The sequence below is a fragment of the Dasypus novemcinctus genome, chromosome 9 (assembly GCF_030445035.2).
Source record: "Dasypus novemcinctus isolate mDasNov1 chromosome 9, mDasNov1.1.hap2, whole genome shotgun sequence".
In the NCBI taxonomy this organism is placed as follows: Eukaryota; Metazoa; Chordata; class Mammalia; order Cingulata; family Dasypodidae; genus Dasypus; species Dasypus novemcinctus.
In genome coordinates, this window is record NC_080681.1 from 117,673,705 (window position 1) to 117,692,043 (window position 18,339).

General features: G+C 42.8%; 1 protein-coding gene and 2 long non-coding RNA genes across 4 annotated transcripts in view; 1 reads left to right on the top strand and 2 right to left on the bottom strand.

Annotated features, from left to right (window-relative positions):
• On the bottom strand, positions 1 to 2,751 carry LOC131279832 (uncharacterized). 2 transcript variants are annotated; one of them, XR_011649742.1, is made up of 4 exons: positions 2,506 to 2,751; positions 2,249 to 2,338; positions 1,118 to 1,451; positions 1 to 791 (listed from the first exon to the last, which is right to left on the bottom strand). It is a non-coding gene; the product is annotated as an uncharacterized lncRNA (long non-coding RNA). The 2 variants fall into 2 exon arrangements; XR_009187306.2 differs by lacking the exon at positions 2,506 to 2,751 and having other exon boundaries at positions 2 to 791; positions 2,249 to 2,495.
• Positions 1,301 to 18,339, top strand: part of SDHB (succinate dehydrogenase complex iron sulfur subunit B) — a 23,840-nt gene continuing 6,801 nt past the window's right edge. The window contains exons 1-4 of the mRNA XM_004460515.5: positions 1,301 to 1,438; positions 10,973 to 11,100; positions 13,274 to 13,359; positions 17,602 to 17,738. Coding sequence (XP_004460572.1) covers positions 1,367 to 1,438; positions 10,973 to 11,100; positions 13,274 to 13,359; positions 17,602 to 17,738 — 423 coding nt within the window. The 5' untranslated portion in view covers positions 1,301 to 1,366. The remainder of the gene's footprint in view (positions 1,439 to 10,972; positions 11,101 to 13,273; positions 13,360 to 17,601; positions 17,739 to 18,339) is intronic.
• On the bottom strand, positions 5,138 to 15,959 carry LOC131279833 (uncharacterized). The gene is made up of 3 exons (XR_009187307.2): positions 15,614 to 15,959; positions 6,673 to 6,807; positions 5,138 to 6,572 (listed from the first exon to the last, which is right to left on the bottom strand). It is a non-coding gene; the product is annotated as an uncharacterized lncRNA (long non-coding RNA).

An 18,339-nucleotide genomic window follows, 5' to 3' on the forward strand; every position in this document is an offset into this window, starting at 1 on the left:
ACGAAGCCACTGTCCACACCCGATTTTACAGATCAGATCTCACTGTATTGTAATTGTCTGGCTACCTGCCCATCTCCACCATCAGAGTAACAGGGAGGCCCCCGTGACTGCGCTTGCCTTGCTCACTCAGCTCCGGACGCCCGGCACAAAGTAAGTGCTCCATGCATATTTTTGAATGAATAAATGACACTTTCCCAATCATCTTTTTTTTTTAGAAGGTTCCAGGGATTGAACCTGGATCCTCATACATGCAAAGCAAGAGTTCAGCCACTGAGCTAAAACCACTCCCCTTCCAGGCATTTCTTTTTTTTGTTTTAGGCAGTATTTTTTTTTAATCAAAAAATTTTTGTCTTTTTTTTTTTTAAGTATAAAGACCACACAAAAACAGTCTTTTTTTTTTTTTTAAGATTTATTTATCTCCCCTTCCCCATCCCTCCCACCCCCAGTGGTCTGCTCTCTGTGTCCATTCGCTGTGTGCTCTTCTGTGACGCTTCTATCCTTATCAGCCGCACCAGGAATCTGCGTTTCCCTTTTGTTGCATCATCTTGCTGCTTCAGCTCTCCCTGTGTAGGCGCCACTCCTGGGCAGGATGCACCTTCCTTCACGCTGGGAGGCTCTCCTTACAGGGCGCACTCCTTGCGCGTGGGACACCCCTACACAGGGGACACCCCTTGCTCGCATCAGCACTGTGCACGGGCCAGCTCCACACGGGTCAAGGAGGCCCGGGGTTTGAAACATGGACCGCCCATGTGGTAGACGGTCGCCCTATCCATTGGGCCAAGTCTGCTTCCCTAAAAAACAGTCGTTTCTTAAATCACCACAGTTCATTCACCAATCGCCCCAATTTGCCCCGCACTGATAGGTTTCTAGGGACGCAGGACTCTCAATGCTAAAACCTGGACTGTCCCGACAAACCACACTGTCACTCTAATACCACCGAGCGACAGAAGTGAGCGATATGACTGACAAGTTTTCAGAAAGACAGGGGTTCAAAATCAAGCCAGGGACTCGGATTGGATGACTCCGCGCCCTCCGTGTCGGCTCCGCCCCCTTAGGTCCAGCCCCCTGAGGGCCGTCCTCCCTCTCAGACTCCTCCCCCTTCCCGTGGGAAGGTCACCTTAGAAACACGAGCGGCCAGGCGCCCAAAGGAGCACGACCCGGCTCGTCCTCAACTGCGCACGCTCACTCTGGCTTTCTCCGCCTTACCGCCTTCCACCCGGGAAACCGGAAATCGACTCCTACTCTGTGGTTCTTCCGCAGCTAGCGGGTCCCCGGTGGACGTCGACTCGGCGCCGCGGTGTTCGGCGGGACGCGGGCGGAGAGGGACCTCAGGGGTGACGGGTGGGGCTCGACGTCATAAACCAAGATGGCGGCGGTGATCGCAGTCTCCTTGAAGCGCCGGTTCCCTGTAGCCCCCCTTGGCGGAGCCTGCCTGCAGGTGAGCCCGAGGCCTGGGGGAGAGGGAAAGCATGAAGAGCACGGAAACCGAGTCGTCGGGCAGGGGTAGGAACGCCTCACACCGCGCAGTGATGTGGTCTTGACCTGCAGCATGCCTGTCCTTTATCCTTCGGGGGTTTTCAGCAGCCTTTCAGCTGGTGATGCAGAAGCGATTTTTCAGAGATTAAGAAAAAGAGTCCCGAGAGGGGACTTTAATTGCCCAAGGTCAAGTGCGTAGCTAGTAGCCGGTGGAACCAGATTTTGAACCCAAACATTTGGGTTTCAAGCACTTTTCCTGCCTCTCGTCTTTCGCCTCTGTGGAAAGGGGAGCCCTGCGAGAGCGTGAGGGATCGGAACTGGGAAGTGAGGCCACAAGATTAGTACTTAGTAAAGAAGGACTGGAGCGGGATCGGTAGAGAAAAGACGGGTTAATTGTTGGGGACAAGGCAGAGGAAGGGAGAGATGGAGGGAAATCCACCTGGCTCCCTGAACGATCCTGACTCCTTCCCCAGTGATGGGGCTGCGGGAAAGAGTCACCCACGATTGACACTGGTATCCTCTCAGTGTCCCTGTCTGTAAAGGGGGTGTAATAATTATTACCCACTTCATAGACCTAGCAAGAGAGCCCATAGATGCGGAGCTTGGCGCTGTTTTTGCTCATATGGTTCAGTGTGCAGTGATAGGTTTTCCCATATCCCTTGTATTGCATTCTTCTTATTTAAAAGGGGGTGGCCAAATCCCTTTGAAGTCTGCCTTCTCCTCTCTGAGCTTCTCAATATCCCCTGGAAGATGGGCAAGTAAGAATTCTTACCTCCTTTTATAGAGATTTGAAAACAGGCCCCAGAAAGAAAACTTCTTACTTGCTGAAAATGTTACAGCCAAGAACTGGTAGATCCAGGACCTAAACTCAGGTTTTTAAAAACATAATATATGAAAAACTCTTGGCACATGCATAACATAGCCCTCTAGTCCTAGCTCTCCAACATGCTATGTGGACTTGGGCAAGTCAGTCCCTCTCTTGGCATCAGTCTTTCGGAAAAGGGGATATAGAGAGAGAAGACTGCCTACCAGAGCCTCAGCCTAATGTCCTCTGATCATTAAAGTAATGATTGATCATGACCTTGTTTACCAGGTTTATAGTTGCTGAGCAAGCCTTTATGAGAGCCCCACCAATGAGAGTGACCTCTAAAAGCTCAAGCTCCTCTTCCAAGAATAAAGTGTGGAGAAAGCTAGTTTCATAGGTTAGTATTGTAGTTCCAGGCTAGGCCAGTTCAGAGTTTCCTGAGAGCAACAGAAATAGAAACATCCCCACCTTTGTAGGAATGTGCATTCATTCCTACAAAAAGCCACTTTCAAAGTATCTCTCCAATATTGAGGTTGATGTATTACTTGTGGATAACATTCAGGTTCCTAGAGCTCTCTTCCGAATTTCTTTTATATATATAATCTGAGCCACAGTTAATTTTAAGTATATTAACTCTAGTTTGTATTGCTGTATTTCTTCATCTAGACTATGAACTTAGGACAAAGACCAACTGCTTACTTACCCTTGGGCATCTCATTACTCCCAGCACTGACAGGGCTTGGGGTACCTATCTACCAATCCAAATAATACAAGTTCTGTTGATGTTGCCAGTATTGAAAAGCTGAAATTATTTTCTGGGCTATGGTAAGAGCTTAAGATATTTAATACCTCCCATCCCTTTATAAAGGAGGAAATAGAATGAGAGAGATTAAGTAATTTACAGAAGGACACAGAGCTAGTAAGTAGTAAATCTAGGATTTGAACTCAGGTCTTCCGTACTATAGAGCTTGGGTTCCAATTAGTACATAACACCACTCACATTTCAGAAACAACCCTGTACTTTCTCTTTTAGCCAGACTTATCTTCAGATGAATCTCCTTGCCTTCCTCCTATCCATTTCTTCACCTTCTCCTGCCTCCAAATCTATATCTGCCTCCAAGCCTGCTCCCTAAGGAAGCCTCCCTAGAGGAACAACGTGCCTTCAGCATAATCCAGAATTCTTCTTCTCATCCTCCTCAGTCAGCCAGGTCGTTAATTATCTTGCTTCTTTCCTTAAATTACAAACAAGATTTCCTAGAAATGTACTCTCTGCCCTGAATACTCATTAGTCCTGTAGATTGAGGTAGAAATGCTTTTGAAGGACCCTCCTCTTTTGTAGGTTCATAGTAAAAAAATGCTGGATAAGCAAAAAGGGGAGGAAAAAAAACTCAGAATTTTGTCCGCCAGCCTACCTCCACACACATACCCGCCTTTCTTTCCTCTTACTGTGGGAGAACTAGCACCTGTTCCTTAGACCCAAGTATTCACTTGTGCACTAGATCGCATCCTTTCTCACTCAGGCATACATATCTGGTAATTCTCTTTCCCCTGAGTTATGAGTTTTTCCCTTCTCTGTTGAGTCATTATCATCAGCACACAAGCATGCAGTAATTTCTCCCATCTTAAAAAAAAAAGAAACCATGTCCAACTACCACCCCATATCTCTACTTGTCTTTATAAGAAACTCTTCAAGAGATGTCTATACCACAGTTTTTTTAAAGAGATGTCCAAAATTCATCTCTCTTTCTGTCTAAACTATACCATTCCATTCAGGTTTTTTACCCTTATCACTTCACTGAAATTGTTCTTGCTTTGTTAAATCCAATGGTCATTTCTCACTTCTCATGATACTTTCTCTCTCAAGCATTTGCCACTCCTTCAAAACATTTTTTGTCTGAGTTCCAGGACATCCCGGTCTCTAGGTCTTCCTTCTCCCACATTGACTCATCTCTCCAACATCTAAACATTGGGGTTCAGTCCTTAGGCCTTTCCTCTATCAACATTCATTCCCTTGGGCTTTTTTTTTAAGATTTATTTACTTATGTATTCTCTCCTCCCCCACACTTGCTCTCTGCTCTCTGTGTCCATTCGCTGTACATTCTTCTGTGTCTGCTTGTCTTCTGTGTCTGCTTGTCTTCTCTTCAGGAGGCACTGGGAACCAATTCTGGGACCTTGTGACATGGGAGAGAGACATTCAATCACCCAAGCCACCTCAGCTCCCTGGTGTGTCTCTCACTGTCTCTCCTCTGTGTCTCTTTTTGTTGCATCATCTTGTGCCAGCTCTCCATACCGCGCTGGCCAGCTTGCTTTTCACCAGTAGGCCCCGGGAATTGAACCTGGGATCCTGCATATAGTAGATGGGAGCCCAATCGCTTGAGCAACATCTGCTTCCCTCCCTTGGGCTTTAAATACTATCCAATGCATAGAGTATATGCTCATAACTCTCAAATTTATGTTTTCAGCTAGCCCAAAACCAAAACTCTGCCACTCCCTGCACCACCACCCTAGCCCCAGGCTTTACATATGTACCAACTTTCTCCTCTGATCTCAATTGCTCAGGCCAAAAATTTTGGAGTCACCCTTGACTCATTCTTTCACTTTTGTGAGCAAATCCGCTCCTGTCTTAAAATGTGTCTAAACACTGACTACTTCCACCACCTCTGCAGCTACCAACCTGGTTCAAACTATCATCTCTTAGCTGACTGTTGCATTCACTTCTTACCTGGACCTTGCTTTTATCTATGTACCTCTACAGTGAAAACAGTAGCCAAAATGACCCTTTCAAAGTTTGTCTCATTATGTCACTCATTATGTATTAATAGCTTCCTATCTTATTCAGAGTAAAAGCCAAACTCCATACCCACCCCCCATTGTCTTCCTGATTTCATCTCCTGTTCCTACCCCTTCACTTACCCCTTTCTCACTACACTGATTGTCTTGTTCCTTAAACACACTCCCACCTCCAAGTACTTGTGTTCATTGTCCCCTGTGCCTGATTTGCTCTTCCTCTAGATTTATGTATACTCACTTCCCTACCTCCTTCAGGTCTTTGTGCTTTTTAAGTGATATACCTTTCCTGGCCATGCCATTTAGAATTGTAGCATAACCACTTACCTTCCTTTTTTTTTCCTTTTTTACACATGCTGTGTGTGTCTCTCCCCCAATCACTGTGTAAGCTCTATGAGGTTTGGGATAATTGCCTGTTTTGTAGTTGATCCACGGGGAAATGTTTATCTTGACTGTATCATTATCATTGTACTATAGTTTTGCAAGCTGTAGCCATTGGAGGAAGTTGGATTAAGGGTACATGGGACCTCTGTTATTTCTTACAAGTGCATGTGAATCTACAATTATTTTGAAGTAAAAAGTTTAATTTTTAAAAAGCAATGAACTGCAGATATGTACAACATGAATGAATCTCAAAAGCATGCTGAGTGAAAGAAGCTAGCCACAAGACTACGTACTATATGATTACATTTATATGCGTTCTATAAAAGGCAAATCTGTAATTATAGAAAGCATAGGTTTCAGGGCAAGCGGGATAGGCAGAGGGGATTGACTACAAAGGGCATAAGAGAACTTTTTCAATGGAAATTTCTTTGTAATTGTAGAAGTGGGTACCCAACTTCCTCAAAACTCATCAGATTATACACTTAAAGTTGTTGAGTTTTTTAATAGTAATTATACTTCAGTAAAGCTAACCCAAAAAAAACTGCTGCTCATTAAGCAAACAAGAGTTGCAAGAATCTTTCTTTTTTTCACTGCCTCTTAAATGCCACAAGGGGGCGTTAGCCACGTGTTCCTGTTATTTTACATAATGGGGTCCCTAGTGAAAAATATCCGTTTGTAGAACTGAATTTCCTTTGTTAATAAGCTTAGCCCACTCTCTCGGGTGTTCATTTCCAAAATGACAAAGAAAAGAGGGAACAGCAGTTGGCCAAAAAGGATTGTGGCCACTTGAAGCCTGTTCACTGCACAAACTGCACCTGCCGCGTGCCTGCCCCAGGATAAGGCCATTCAGAAGTTTGTTATTCGAAACGTAGTAGAGGCCACAGCCATCAGGGACATTTCTGAAGCAAGTGTCTTTGGTGCCTTACCTGCTTCCTAAGCTGTATGTGAGAATTACTGTGCGGGTTATGCCATTCACAGCAAGGTGGTCAGAAACCCTTCTCATGAAGCCCCAAAGGACCAGACACCCCACCCTGATTTAGAGCTGTGGGTGCTGTCCCGAAACCTCCACCGAAGTCCATGTAGGGAGCCAAGTTCTTGAAGACTGAAGGAAAACTAGACCCTGGGTGGAAAAAATAAAATGGAAATAAAACTTTTTAAAGAATAATAAAAAAAAGCTTAGCCAGTTTGGTGACAAGGTATTTCACAGTTTTCAACTTTACCTTCACTTTCATTTTCTTCAGTATACTAATAACTGGTATTGACATTTTCAACTTCACTTGGTTCGGGCTACTTTTTACCAGCAAATAACAGATACCATGACACTTCTTGTAATTAGCCTTCAGTCCTGTTACCACCTGTAACAGTTTATAAAGAGAATTAGCTGGCCTGGAGTATAGTCTGAGTTTCTCTATATATATTTGAGTCTTCAACCTGTACTTGCTCTTTGGACTGACAAGGTTCTCCCGTCCTGTCCCCATAGTAGAAGCTCAGCAGGACTTGCGTAGTCTCTGCCGTGTTTCATCTGCTTACACTGGAAAGGGCCTCAAGGATTATGGAATGTAAATGCCATATACAGATGGGTGTTTTTATGATATAACTTGTACTATTCAACCTTTTAAGATAATAAAAGTAAACCATGTTAGTCTAATGCTAAGTAATTGCTCTTCTGTCTTTTTTTAACCATGGATTAAACTGCTCTATGCAAAGGCCTGGATAAGGTATTCTGGGAGATGTAATGTATAACCTGTTCCATCCCCTCAAGGAGTTTAGGACCTAATTAAAGAGAAGACAGCACCAAGAAGAGACCTGGGAATATTCATGAATAAGCAGGGGTCAGAAGCTCTGGAGCCACACAGACCTGGGTTCCCATCCTAGTTCCTCTGCTTACTGGCTATAGAGTATTGGGCTTGAACTTGATCTCCAAGCCTCATTTCTCTCCTCTGTAAAATGAAGATTCAGTGCAGTAATGAAAGCATTTAATGCATTGCCTGGCAGTAATAAGTAGTGGCTTCAAAAATTAGTGTGGGGAGCGGACTTGGCCCAATGGATAGGGCATCCGCCTACCACATGGGAGGTCCATGGTTCAAACCCCGGGCCTCCTTGACCCGTGTGGAGCTGGCTTATGCGCAGTGCTGATGCGCGCAAGGAGTGCCCTGCCACGCAGGGGTGTCCCCCACATAGGGAAACCCCAAGCACAAGGAGTACACCCTGTAAGGAGAGCCGCCCAGCACGAAAGAAAGTGCAGCCTGCCCAAGAATGGTGCCACACACACGGAGAGCTGACACAACAAGATGATGCCACAAAAAGAAACACATTCCTGGTGCTGCTGATAAGGATAGAAGCGGTCACAGAAGAACACACAGCGAATGGACACACAGAGCAGACAACCGGAGCGGGGGGGAAGGGGAGAGAAATAAATAAAAAATCTTTAGGAAAAAAAATTAGTGTGAATTTAAATATAAAACTTGAATAGCAGTACCCTTTTTTCAGATTGTTTTTACGGGGAAGCTGTTCTGGTTGAAGGAGAAAAGGGAGACAGGCCATCCTCTCTCCTCTCACAGCAGCCTCTGAGGTGGCCCTCCAAGATTCCTTGACTTACTGTGTGAGACCTACTGGCAGACAGTGTAAGTGCTACAGAGATGACGTAGAATCACCACTGAAAGCAGTACCCGGTTGTTTGTTATTACTAGTTCCCGAAACTCTTGTGTTCAGATACAGTATTCTTTATCTTGTTTTCTGCCCTTGTCTAAAAACACCATGGTCTCACTTTGACAACTGCAGTAACTTTCCAACTGATTTCCCCAGATCTAATCTGACTGTTCTCCCTTTGTAACCAGTAAGATCTTTTTCAAAAGTAAAAATAATGTCACTACCCTGATTAAAATTTTTCATTAGATTTTCGTTGCTCTTAGGATAAAAATCTAAACTTATAAGTCCTCAACTTCGTCCCCCTGCCACTCTTCCATCCTTACTTAAGCCACCTTGTCTCATACTGGACTTCTTGCAGTCCCTCACAGAGGCACTGTATTCTCCCCACTTCCACATACTCCCTCAGCCTGTAATGTTCTTTCTCCTTCCCCGTAATCCCTATTTATCGAGCCTCAGTTTAAGTACCTCTTGATAGGGCCTTCCTTGACCTCTGGTACTGGTTTTTTTTTTCATCTTTATCATTTGATGTATATTTACATTTTATGTGAATGGAATCATACAATGTTACAAAATACATTTAGTTCATAGTAATGCAATCATAATAGTATTTGCCCTTTTGTGTCTGGCTTGCTTCACTCAATATAATGTCCTCCAGGTTCCTCCATGTTGTCATAGGCTTTATGACTTCCTTTCTCCTTACAGCTGCATAATGTTCCATCGTGTGAATACACCACAGTTTGCTTATCCATTCATCTGTTGATGGACAGCTGAGTTGTTTCCAGCTTCTGATAACCATGAATAACACTGCTGTGAACATCAGTGTGCAGGTGTCTGTTCATATCACTGCTCTCAGTTCTTCTGGGTATAAACCTGCTGCAGCAAAGCTAGGAGTTCTGAACCACAGAAAACCCAAAACTGGTACTCCAGAGAGATGAACGAACAGTTTTATTATGCATCAGCCCAGAGCAGAGTCAATCTCCAAATTCTGAGGCCCGTTTTTCAGTTTTCATAGGTTTATACAGGATTTTATGTGGGATCAGCATGACCTTTGCTCATTGGCTAACACATTGCTAGGTGAAATTTTCTAAGCAGGGCTACAGAAGCAGAATACAGGTGCAAGGTTGTAAGCTGATTTACAGAAGCGGGGGTGGGGGGGTCACTCATTTGATATCTTCCTGCTCGGCCATGTTTTCACAATTTGATACATAGAAACAGGGTAAGAGTTATTCTTTTGATATTTTCCTACAAGGTCATGCCCTCACAGGCCGATCCACAGAAGCGGAGGCAGGAGTGACTTGTTAGATATTTTTGCAAGGTTATGCTTTTTATTTCTCAACATACCCAGTAGTGGTATGGCAGGGTCACATAGCAAATCTATATTCAGCCTCTTTAGGAACGCCAAACAGTCCTCCACAGTAGCTGTACCATTCTGCATTCCCACCAACAGTGAATAAGTGTTCCTGTCTCACCACATCCTCTCCAACACTTGATGTTCTCTGTCTTTTAATAGTGGCCATTCTTACAGGTGTGAAATGATATCTCGTTGTTTTTTGTTTGTTTGTTTTTAAGATTTATTTTTATTTCTCTCCCCTTCCCCCCCTCCCCTAGTTGTCTGCTCTCTGTGTCCATTCGCTGCGTGTTCTGTGACCGCTTCTATTCTTATCAGCGGCACTGGAATCTGTGTTTCTTTTTGTTGCGTCATCTTGTGTCAGCTCTCCGTGCATGCGGCTCCATTCTTGGGCAGGCTGCACTTTCTTTCGCGCTGGGCGGCTCTCCTTACAGGGCATACTCCTTGCGTGTCGGGCTTCCCTACGCATGGGGGCACTCCTTGCACACGTCAGCACTGCGCATGGGCCAGCTCCACACGGGTCAAGGGTGCCTGGGATTTGAACCGCGGACCTCCCATGTGGTAGGCCCTATCCATTGGGCCAAGTCTGCTTCCCTCTCGTTTTTGATTTGCATTTCCCTAATCATTAGTAATGTTGAACATTTTTTCATGTGTTTTTTGCCATTTGTATTTCTTCTTTGGGCAAATGTCTATTCAAGTCTTTTGCCCATTTTTTAATCAAGTCATTTGTCTTTTTATTGTTGAGTTGTAACATCTCTTTATAGATCATGAATACTAAACCCTTATCAGACATGTGATTTCCAAATATTTTCTCCCATTGAGTCGCCTGTCTTTTCACCCTTCTTACAAAGCCCTGTGAAGTGAAAAAGGGTTAATTTTGAGGAGTTACCATATATCTATTTTTTCTTTTGTTGCACATGCTTTGGGTGTAACGTCCAAGAAACCACCACCTACTACAAGGTCATGAAGATGTTTCCCTAGATTTTCTTCTGGTAGTTTTGTGGTCCTGGCTTTTATATTAAGGTCTTTGGTCCATTTTTAGTTGATTCTTGTATAGGGAGTGAGGTAGGGGTCCTCCTTCATTCTTTTGGTTATAGATAACCACCTCTCCCAGCACAATTTGTTGAAAAGACTGTTTTGTCCTGTTAAGAAGGACTTGGTAGGTTTGTTTTTACTAGTTTTAAGTCTCTGCTGTATTCATCCAGGGCACCCTGTACTTTCCCATCAATAAATATCACTATACTTTTTTGTGTGAATATTTAATTTCTCTCTTGCTCACTACAAAGTTCTGTAAGAGCAAAGACTTGGTCTATTAAGTTCTGTATCTTGAAATCCTAGCATATAATAGATGCTTAACATTTGTTCATTGGATATTACATGACTGTGCCTTTCCAAAGAAGACTGTGTGTGAGTAATGTGTGGGTTTATATCCAGTATAATAGCTCATAGTGCGCGCTATATGCAGGCTTTATGTTGCATTTTTAATAATTTTTTTCCTTCTCGTGAACTTTTTCAACTTTAAGGTTTGCCGCGGAGCCCAGACAGCTGCAGCCACAACGCCCCGTGTGAAGAAATTTGCCATCTACCGATGGGATCCAGACAAGGTTGGAGATAAACCTCACATGCAGACTTTTGAAATTGACCTGAATAAGTGAGTATATCTGTGAATGCTAGCCATTTGACAAGTGAAGGTGAGCTCTTGATCTGATTCAGGAACATACTTTTCCCAGCCATGGAGGAGTTAAAAATCTGAGGTCACCCAATGCATTGACATCTGTTTTTTTAAAACAGTGAGTTAGGTACCTGATTCAGAAAGATAATACCGAGAAAAGGGAAGCAGATATGGCTCACTTGATTGGGCTCCCGTCTACCATATGGGAGCCCAGGGCCTTCTTGTGAATGCAAGCTGACGGCACCACCTGTGGAGAGCTGGCACAGCAAGATGACACAACAAAGGGAGACAGGAGACACAGAAGAACGCGCAGTGAATGGACACAGAGCAGAAAGCAAGCAAGCAGCAAGAGTGGGGGGATAAATAAATATTTAAAAAAAGAAAACCGAGAAAAATAACCTTTGTAAAACTTTTCTTCCCCCAAATGCCATTATGACAAATTTCTCAGAATATTGATAGAACTGGCTTTATACATAGTTTTTTAAGTCATTTAGCACATATCCAATTTTAAAATGTCAAATATTTAATGTACATTTTATATATCTGGAATGCATATTCTGTAATAATGCTAAATACCATAAGCTTAGGTACAATGCTGAAGGGCAAGGTGGGGAAGTAGTTAAAATATTCAAAGTGACTCTAGACCTATATATTAGTTTTTTATTGCTACTGTAACAAATTATCATAAACTGATTTATTGGGCAGGAAATAGATTTTTTGAGCACTTACCTGTGTGCCAGATACTATAAATTGTTTATTATAAATAAATATTTATTATAAATTAATATAGATACTATAAATAAATTATAAATTATTTAATCTTCACAGTAATCCTCTGGCATAATATTTATTCTGCTTTACAGATAAAATGTGACTTAGAGAGACTGATTTCCATAGACTCACAGGCTCTGTGATGATCATAAACTCACATTTACATAGCAGACACTGTTCTGTGTCCCATGTGTATTAACTTGCCTCCATCAACCCTGTGAGATGCTGCTGTCTGTGCTTTATAGATGAGAAATTGAGGCAGAGATCAAGTAATTTGCCTTAAGCCATTAAGTGGTCAAGCCAGGATTCAAACCACACTCTTGGACACCAGAGTCTTGCGATGTTAAGGGCTCCTGCTCTTGCCACCACACCACTGTTCCCATATGTCCCAGCACACTCAGAGTGCTTTGGGTTAGGGGACTGTGGTGATTTATTTTCTCCCATATTTTCTGTAACAGTTATGTACTATTTACTCCTTAGTAAATAATAATTAGCAAATAATCATTTAAAGCTATGTATTGTCAGATCTTTTTGTTAGGATCATAGATCCTAAATTAAAATTTAAGATAAATCATTTGGGAGACCCTTTCAGGGAGCTTTAAAAGAAAAAAATGAAAGCTTCCAGTTTGTGGAAGTTGCTTCCTAATCTAAATAGCTCTCTACCACTTTAGCTTTGCATTTCTTAGGAATGTTTATTCAGTGGGAGCATCAAAATAGAAATGTGCAGTACTTAAAATGTATAAGAAAGTACTAAAAACAAGATTAGGGGGAAAATTCTGAAAGTGACCTGAGAAGGCCAAATGTGTAAGAAGAGCAACTAATATAGCCAGATGACTTAGAACATATTATGATAAAATGCAGGGAGCGTAGGCAGCGGACTTGGCCAAGTGGTTACCTTGGCCAAGTGGCATCCGTCTACCACATTGGAAGTCCACGGTTCAAACCCCGGGCTTCCTTGACCCGTGTGGAGCTGGCCCATGCGCCATGCTGATGTGCACAAGGAGTGCCCTGCCACACAGGGGTGTCTCCCGCATAGAGGAGCCCCACGCGCAAGGAGTGCGCCCCGTAAGGAGAGCCACCCAGCGCCAAAGAAAGTGCAGCCTGCCCAGGAATGGCGCCGCCCACACGGAGAAATGACACAAGATGACGCAGCAAAAAGAAACACAGATTCCCGTGCCACTGATAACAACAAAAGCAGACAAAGAAGACGCAGCAAATAGACACAGAGAACAGACAACCGGGGTGGAAGGGGAGGGGAGAGAAATAAATAAATAAATAAATAAATGAATGAATGAATGAATGAATGAATAAATCTTTTTTTTTTTTAAATGCAGGGAGCATAAACTTTACATAAATACAACTGGTTTTTTTTCGTTGTTAGATGTGGCCCTATGGTTTTGGATGCTTTAATCAAGATAAAGAATGAAATTGATAGTTCTTTGACCTTCCGAAGATCATGCAGAGAAGGTAAGCACTTCTTCCCATTAAGCCCAGGACACTTATATTCTGGTTCTCAAAAGAAGCCCGGGCTAGACCAAACTGATGGAAACCCCTGGAGAACAGCTGCAGGAGCTCCGCCAGGTACTTCACACTGCCTTTTTTTGGTAGTAGTGTCCAAAATTCAAACCCTAATGCAAGTTCCAGTTTCTGTGTTAACTTCCCTCAGGAGTTTTGACCTTCTCTTACATGGTTACTGCATCATGGGCCCAGCAAATTGATGTACCCTTCAAGGACTAACTTGCATATACTAGCTGGCCACCTTTGTACTGCTGAGCTCATTTATTAGGGGAGCAATAGAGTTCTAGCTGGTGTTTATGTACAGCATAAGCTTGCCCAGCAGGGAGGATATTTGTCCCTGCCAGCTCTCAGCATTATGAGTGCACAGAGTAGGTGCTCAGCAGATAGGTGTGGATAGGTTGGAACAGTGTTTCCCATGATGTAGTTAACATGTGCTGCTGGTGCCATATGAGGCAGTTTAAGGACGAGGTATGCAGACCAATATTTACTAGTTTACTAGCTATGTGTTTTACATAGTAGAAAAATAAACTACTAATGATGGTGTAACTATGATATAAATGATTTTTAATTTGAATTTAAGGAAAAAACAAGTTGATTTAAAGAAAAATCCTAAATAATCACTCAAGTGGTACTTAGAGGAAGCAAAAATCACCAAGAGGTATTGTGTAGACTGAACAGCAGTGATGGCCGTGGAGCACAGACTATGTGCCAGGTTCTATTCTGTGGACTTGACATGCGGTTAATAGCTGCTATTACTATTCAGTGTGTGGAAAACTGAGGCCCTGGGAGATTAAGCACTTGCTGCAAAGACTCACAGATAGTTGGAGAACTGGGCATCAACCAAAGTAGTCATGACTGCAAAAGCTACACTCTTAGGCACTACCCTCTGCTGACTGGAATAAAACAAAAACTGCAAGTAACTTGGTTTCCCCAAGGGCCATGGGAAAAATTTTGCCCAAAATAATCAACCAAAAAGGGAACAGTCACTATAGATAATGGCCCTTCATTTTTTATCTTTGTTCTGCTGTACATTTCAAGCATTTAAAGTCCTACTTCTGTTATATCTGTTACATCAGCTGATCTTATATGAATGGATTTAGTGTCGCAAATGCTGCAAGAATTATAAAAGTTCAGCTGGATCCTGCTGTTCAGGAATCATTCTGTTGTAATTAAACACCAACCTTCCCCTGTAAGTCCCGGCATCACAGTAAATTACAGATGCTTTTCCATAACCTTTCTGTTGTAAAACTCTTTTAGGGTCAAGAAAATAGTGAACCATCTGTACTAAAAAAAAAAAAAAAAAAAAAATGAGGCAAACTTTTATTCATTGCCATTCTTTTTTTATTCTGTTATTGTTTATTTTCTCAAGAGAATTCCCAAGGAAGCCTTTTTAAGAGTTTATTAGATTTATTCTTTTAAGTCATAGATCATTTATTTTAAAGGGGGCATACAGTTCTGATTGTATCCTAGGAGTATATGAATTTTTTTTTTTTTTAAGATTTTTTATTTTTCTCCCCTTCCTCCCTCATTATCTGCTCTCTGTAGCCATTTGCTGTGTATTCTATGTGTCCGCTTGCATTCTTGTCAGCGGCACCAGGAATCTGTGTCTCTTTTTGTTGTGTCACCTTGCTGCATCAGCTCTTCATGTATGTGGTGCCACTCCTGGGCAGGCCACGCTTTTACCGCATGGGGCAGCTCCTTGTGTGTGGGGCTCCCCTATGCAGGGGACACCGCTGCGTGGTAGAGCACTCCTTGCGTGCATCAGCACTGCACATGGGCCAGCTTAACATACGGGTTTGAACTCTGGACCTCCCATATGGTAGGCAGACACTCTATCAGTTGAGCCAAATCCACTTCCCTATAAATTTATTGATAATATTCAGTCTCTTCAGGAACTTGAGGATTATTTGCTTCAGACAGACCTTTGTGTTCTCTTACTAAGATTTGCAGAAGGAAACTGAGAATGGCCTTATAAAAAATGCTAATGTCAGTGCAAGTTGCACAAGTAATTACATTTCTCTGTCCTTATCTTCAAAATACAGCTTCAGAAAAGTGGCCTTCTGGGGTTCACACTGTACATTTTTTAAACCCTGAAATACCTAGGAAATAAGTTCAGGCCAAGAAAATTGTCATTTCAGTGTCCACGATCGTCACCTTATTTTTGTTTTTGTTTAGTTTTTAATATCTTATAGTTCATTCTTACCTTCCTTGGAAAGTCAGTGCTTGGTCAATTTATGTGCATTCCATATCCCTCAGACACTCACTAGATGACTGTTGCTGCTTAGTTTGTGGCGACAAGTAAGAGCTATCTCGTGATGATCATATCAAGGCCTACAAAGTTCATAAAAAAACTTCTATCAACTTGTAACATCAGCTGCGAATACTATAGTAACTCCATTCAGTTCTTACTCTACCCAGAGTTAAGCCAGACTCCACGGGTTAAGGATAATCCTCTAAGATAGCTCTTTACACACCAGTCGCAGGTTCGGGGAGTCCAGGCCACCCACACACTGACCAATGGGGTACAAATTTGGAGGTTCCCAGCATCCCCTCTGTCAGTAATGCACTATAGAAAGACTCACAGAACTCACTGAAAGTTCTATACTTAAAATTATAGTTTGATTAGAGTGGACTTACTGATAATCTATTCATGAACTGTTGTGATTAGTAATCGAAGAAAATGTGACATTGGTGTGGAGAAAGTGGCCATGGTGGCTGCTGGGGTAGGGAATGGGAGGAAGAGATGAGATGTAGAGGCGTTTTTGGGACTTGGAGTTGCCCTGGGTGATGCTGTAGGGACAGTTAACAGACATTGTATGTCCTCCCATGGCCCACTGGGTGAAACATGGTAGAGTGTGGACTATGATGTGGACCATTGACCATGAGTTGCAGCAGTGCTCTGAGATGTATTCACCAAATGCAGTGAATGTCTCATGATGATGGAGGAGATTGTTGTTATGGGAGGAGGAGTTGGGTAAGGGTGGTGGGGGGTATATGGGAACCTCATTTTTTTTTAATGTAATATTTAAAAAGTAAAGACCAAAAAAATTAAAGTTTGATTACAATAAAAAGATACAAATAGGAAGAAGCCAAAAGAAGAGATGCAGAGAGTGAAGTCTGGAGTGGTCTCAAAAACAAGCTTCTGTGTCCTCTCCATGTGGAGTCAAAACACATACCCTCTCAGCACTGCAATGTCACTATCAATCACGGAAGCACCAAGCTTCAGGTGTCCCGATTTTATATAGGTTTCATTGCATAGGCATGACTGATGGAATCAGTGACCACCTGGTTGACCTCAGTCTCCAGCCCTCTTCCCCATCCAGACATCAGGGAGGTCAGGCCGACGTGACTTGACTCAGAGCCCCAGTCCCCTAATCACCGGGTTTGTCTTTGTGGTGTGGCTGACCCCACCTTGTCAGATATCTCCTTACCGTGTGAACTCTCAGGTGTGATTCAGGGCCCAGCATGAGTAACAGCAAACACTCCAATCACAGGAAATTACAAGAATGCAAAGATTACCTCCCCAGGAACTGGGAGCAAAACCAGCCAAGTTTTTATTGTGCTTTAGGGCCTCAACCTTAAGATTACCAAGACAACGTTGATTTGATGCTTTTTTCTTGTTTTTTTTTGAGGTACTTGGGGCCAGCGTACATTGGCTTCCTTGGGTTGGTATTATCGTTTGTTTTGCTTGTTGTTCTTGTTTTTTCAGGAGGCACTGGGAACCAAACCCAGGACCTCCTGTGTAGGAGGTAGGAGCTCAACTGCTTGAGCCACATCTGCGCATTGAGTTGCTTTTCAGTATTCTATCCACTAGGGTTTGAGTTCAAATAACAGTGGCTTTTTTAAAAATTGAGACTGGTTTTTCTTTCACAGCACTTGAAGTAAGCTTGAACTGGTGTGGAAACTCCACGATGCCAGCAGTTCCATGTCCTCCTTTCCCTCTCCAGTGCCATCCTTAGCATGTCGTTTCCAACCTCAGGATGGCCTCATGGTTACAAATTGGTTTTGGAGCTCCAGCTGTTACATCTGCATGCTAGGCAGAAGGAAGAAAGGGGGAAAGAGACAAATAGGCACCTTTGCCAGACATTGTCCCATGTCACTGCTGCCCTGATGGAATGACAATCTGGAATAAAGAATTTGAATCTTGACTGAATTTAAATATGTTAAATGTGGTTTTTTTCTCTCTTTCAGGTATCTGTGGCTCTTGTGCGATGAACATCAATGGAAACAACACTCTAGCTTGTACCCAAAGGATTGACACCAACCTCAATAAAGTCTCAAAAATCTACCCCCTTCCACATATGTATGTGATGAAGGATCTTGTTCCTGTGAGTTTCTGCGTGTGTGTGATATGCTATTAGTTCTTTAGATCAGGCTTTTTTGAGTAAAACTACTTTTCTAGTTGGAGAAAAGAACGATTTGATGGGGCTGTCTCTCTATATCATGGCAAGAATAAAAACCACAGTGTCATTTGAACATGAAAATCCTCACATCTGAGACAGCGTGGCCTAATTAAAGAATCTGAATAGCAAAGATAAACATGCCTAGAAGATCCTCCAGCAGCTCATCTGGTGAGGTTTGTTTGGGAATAACAAGGAACAGAACTTTTAGAGTTGGAACAGTCCCAGAACTGAAGAATTTGGCCATCACTACAAAGAATCTATGTTGAAAATAGCAATTAGAAAGTAAAAGTTGTCTCTAAGTCTTCCTTTACTTTCTGCCTCCCTATATGTGACCACCTTCTCTGACATTGGTATTTTCAGGAGTTGGTGGGGAGGAGACTATGGGACTAGAAAGATTCCTGGATGAGTAAGGGAGAAATTTCCTAACTGCTGAACATTGTGGCCATTTCTCCCTTTATAATCTTTGCATGTATCCATGCTAAAGGCACCGAGTCAGACTTAGGACTGCATTAGGGCAACAAAGTAG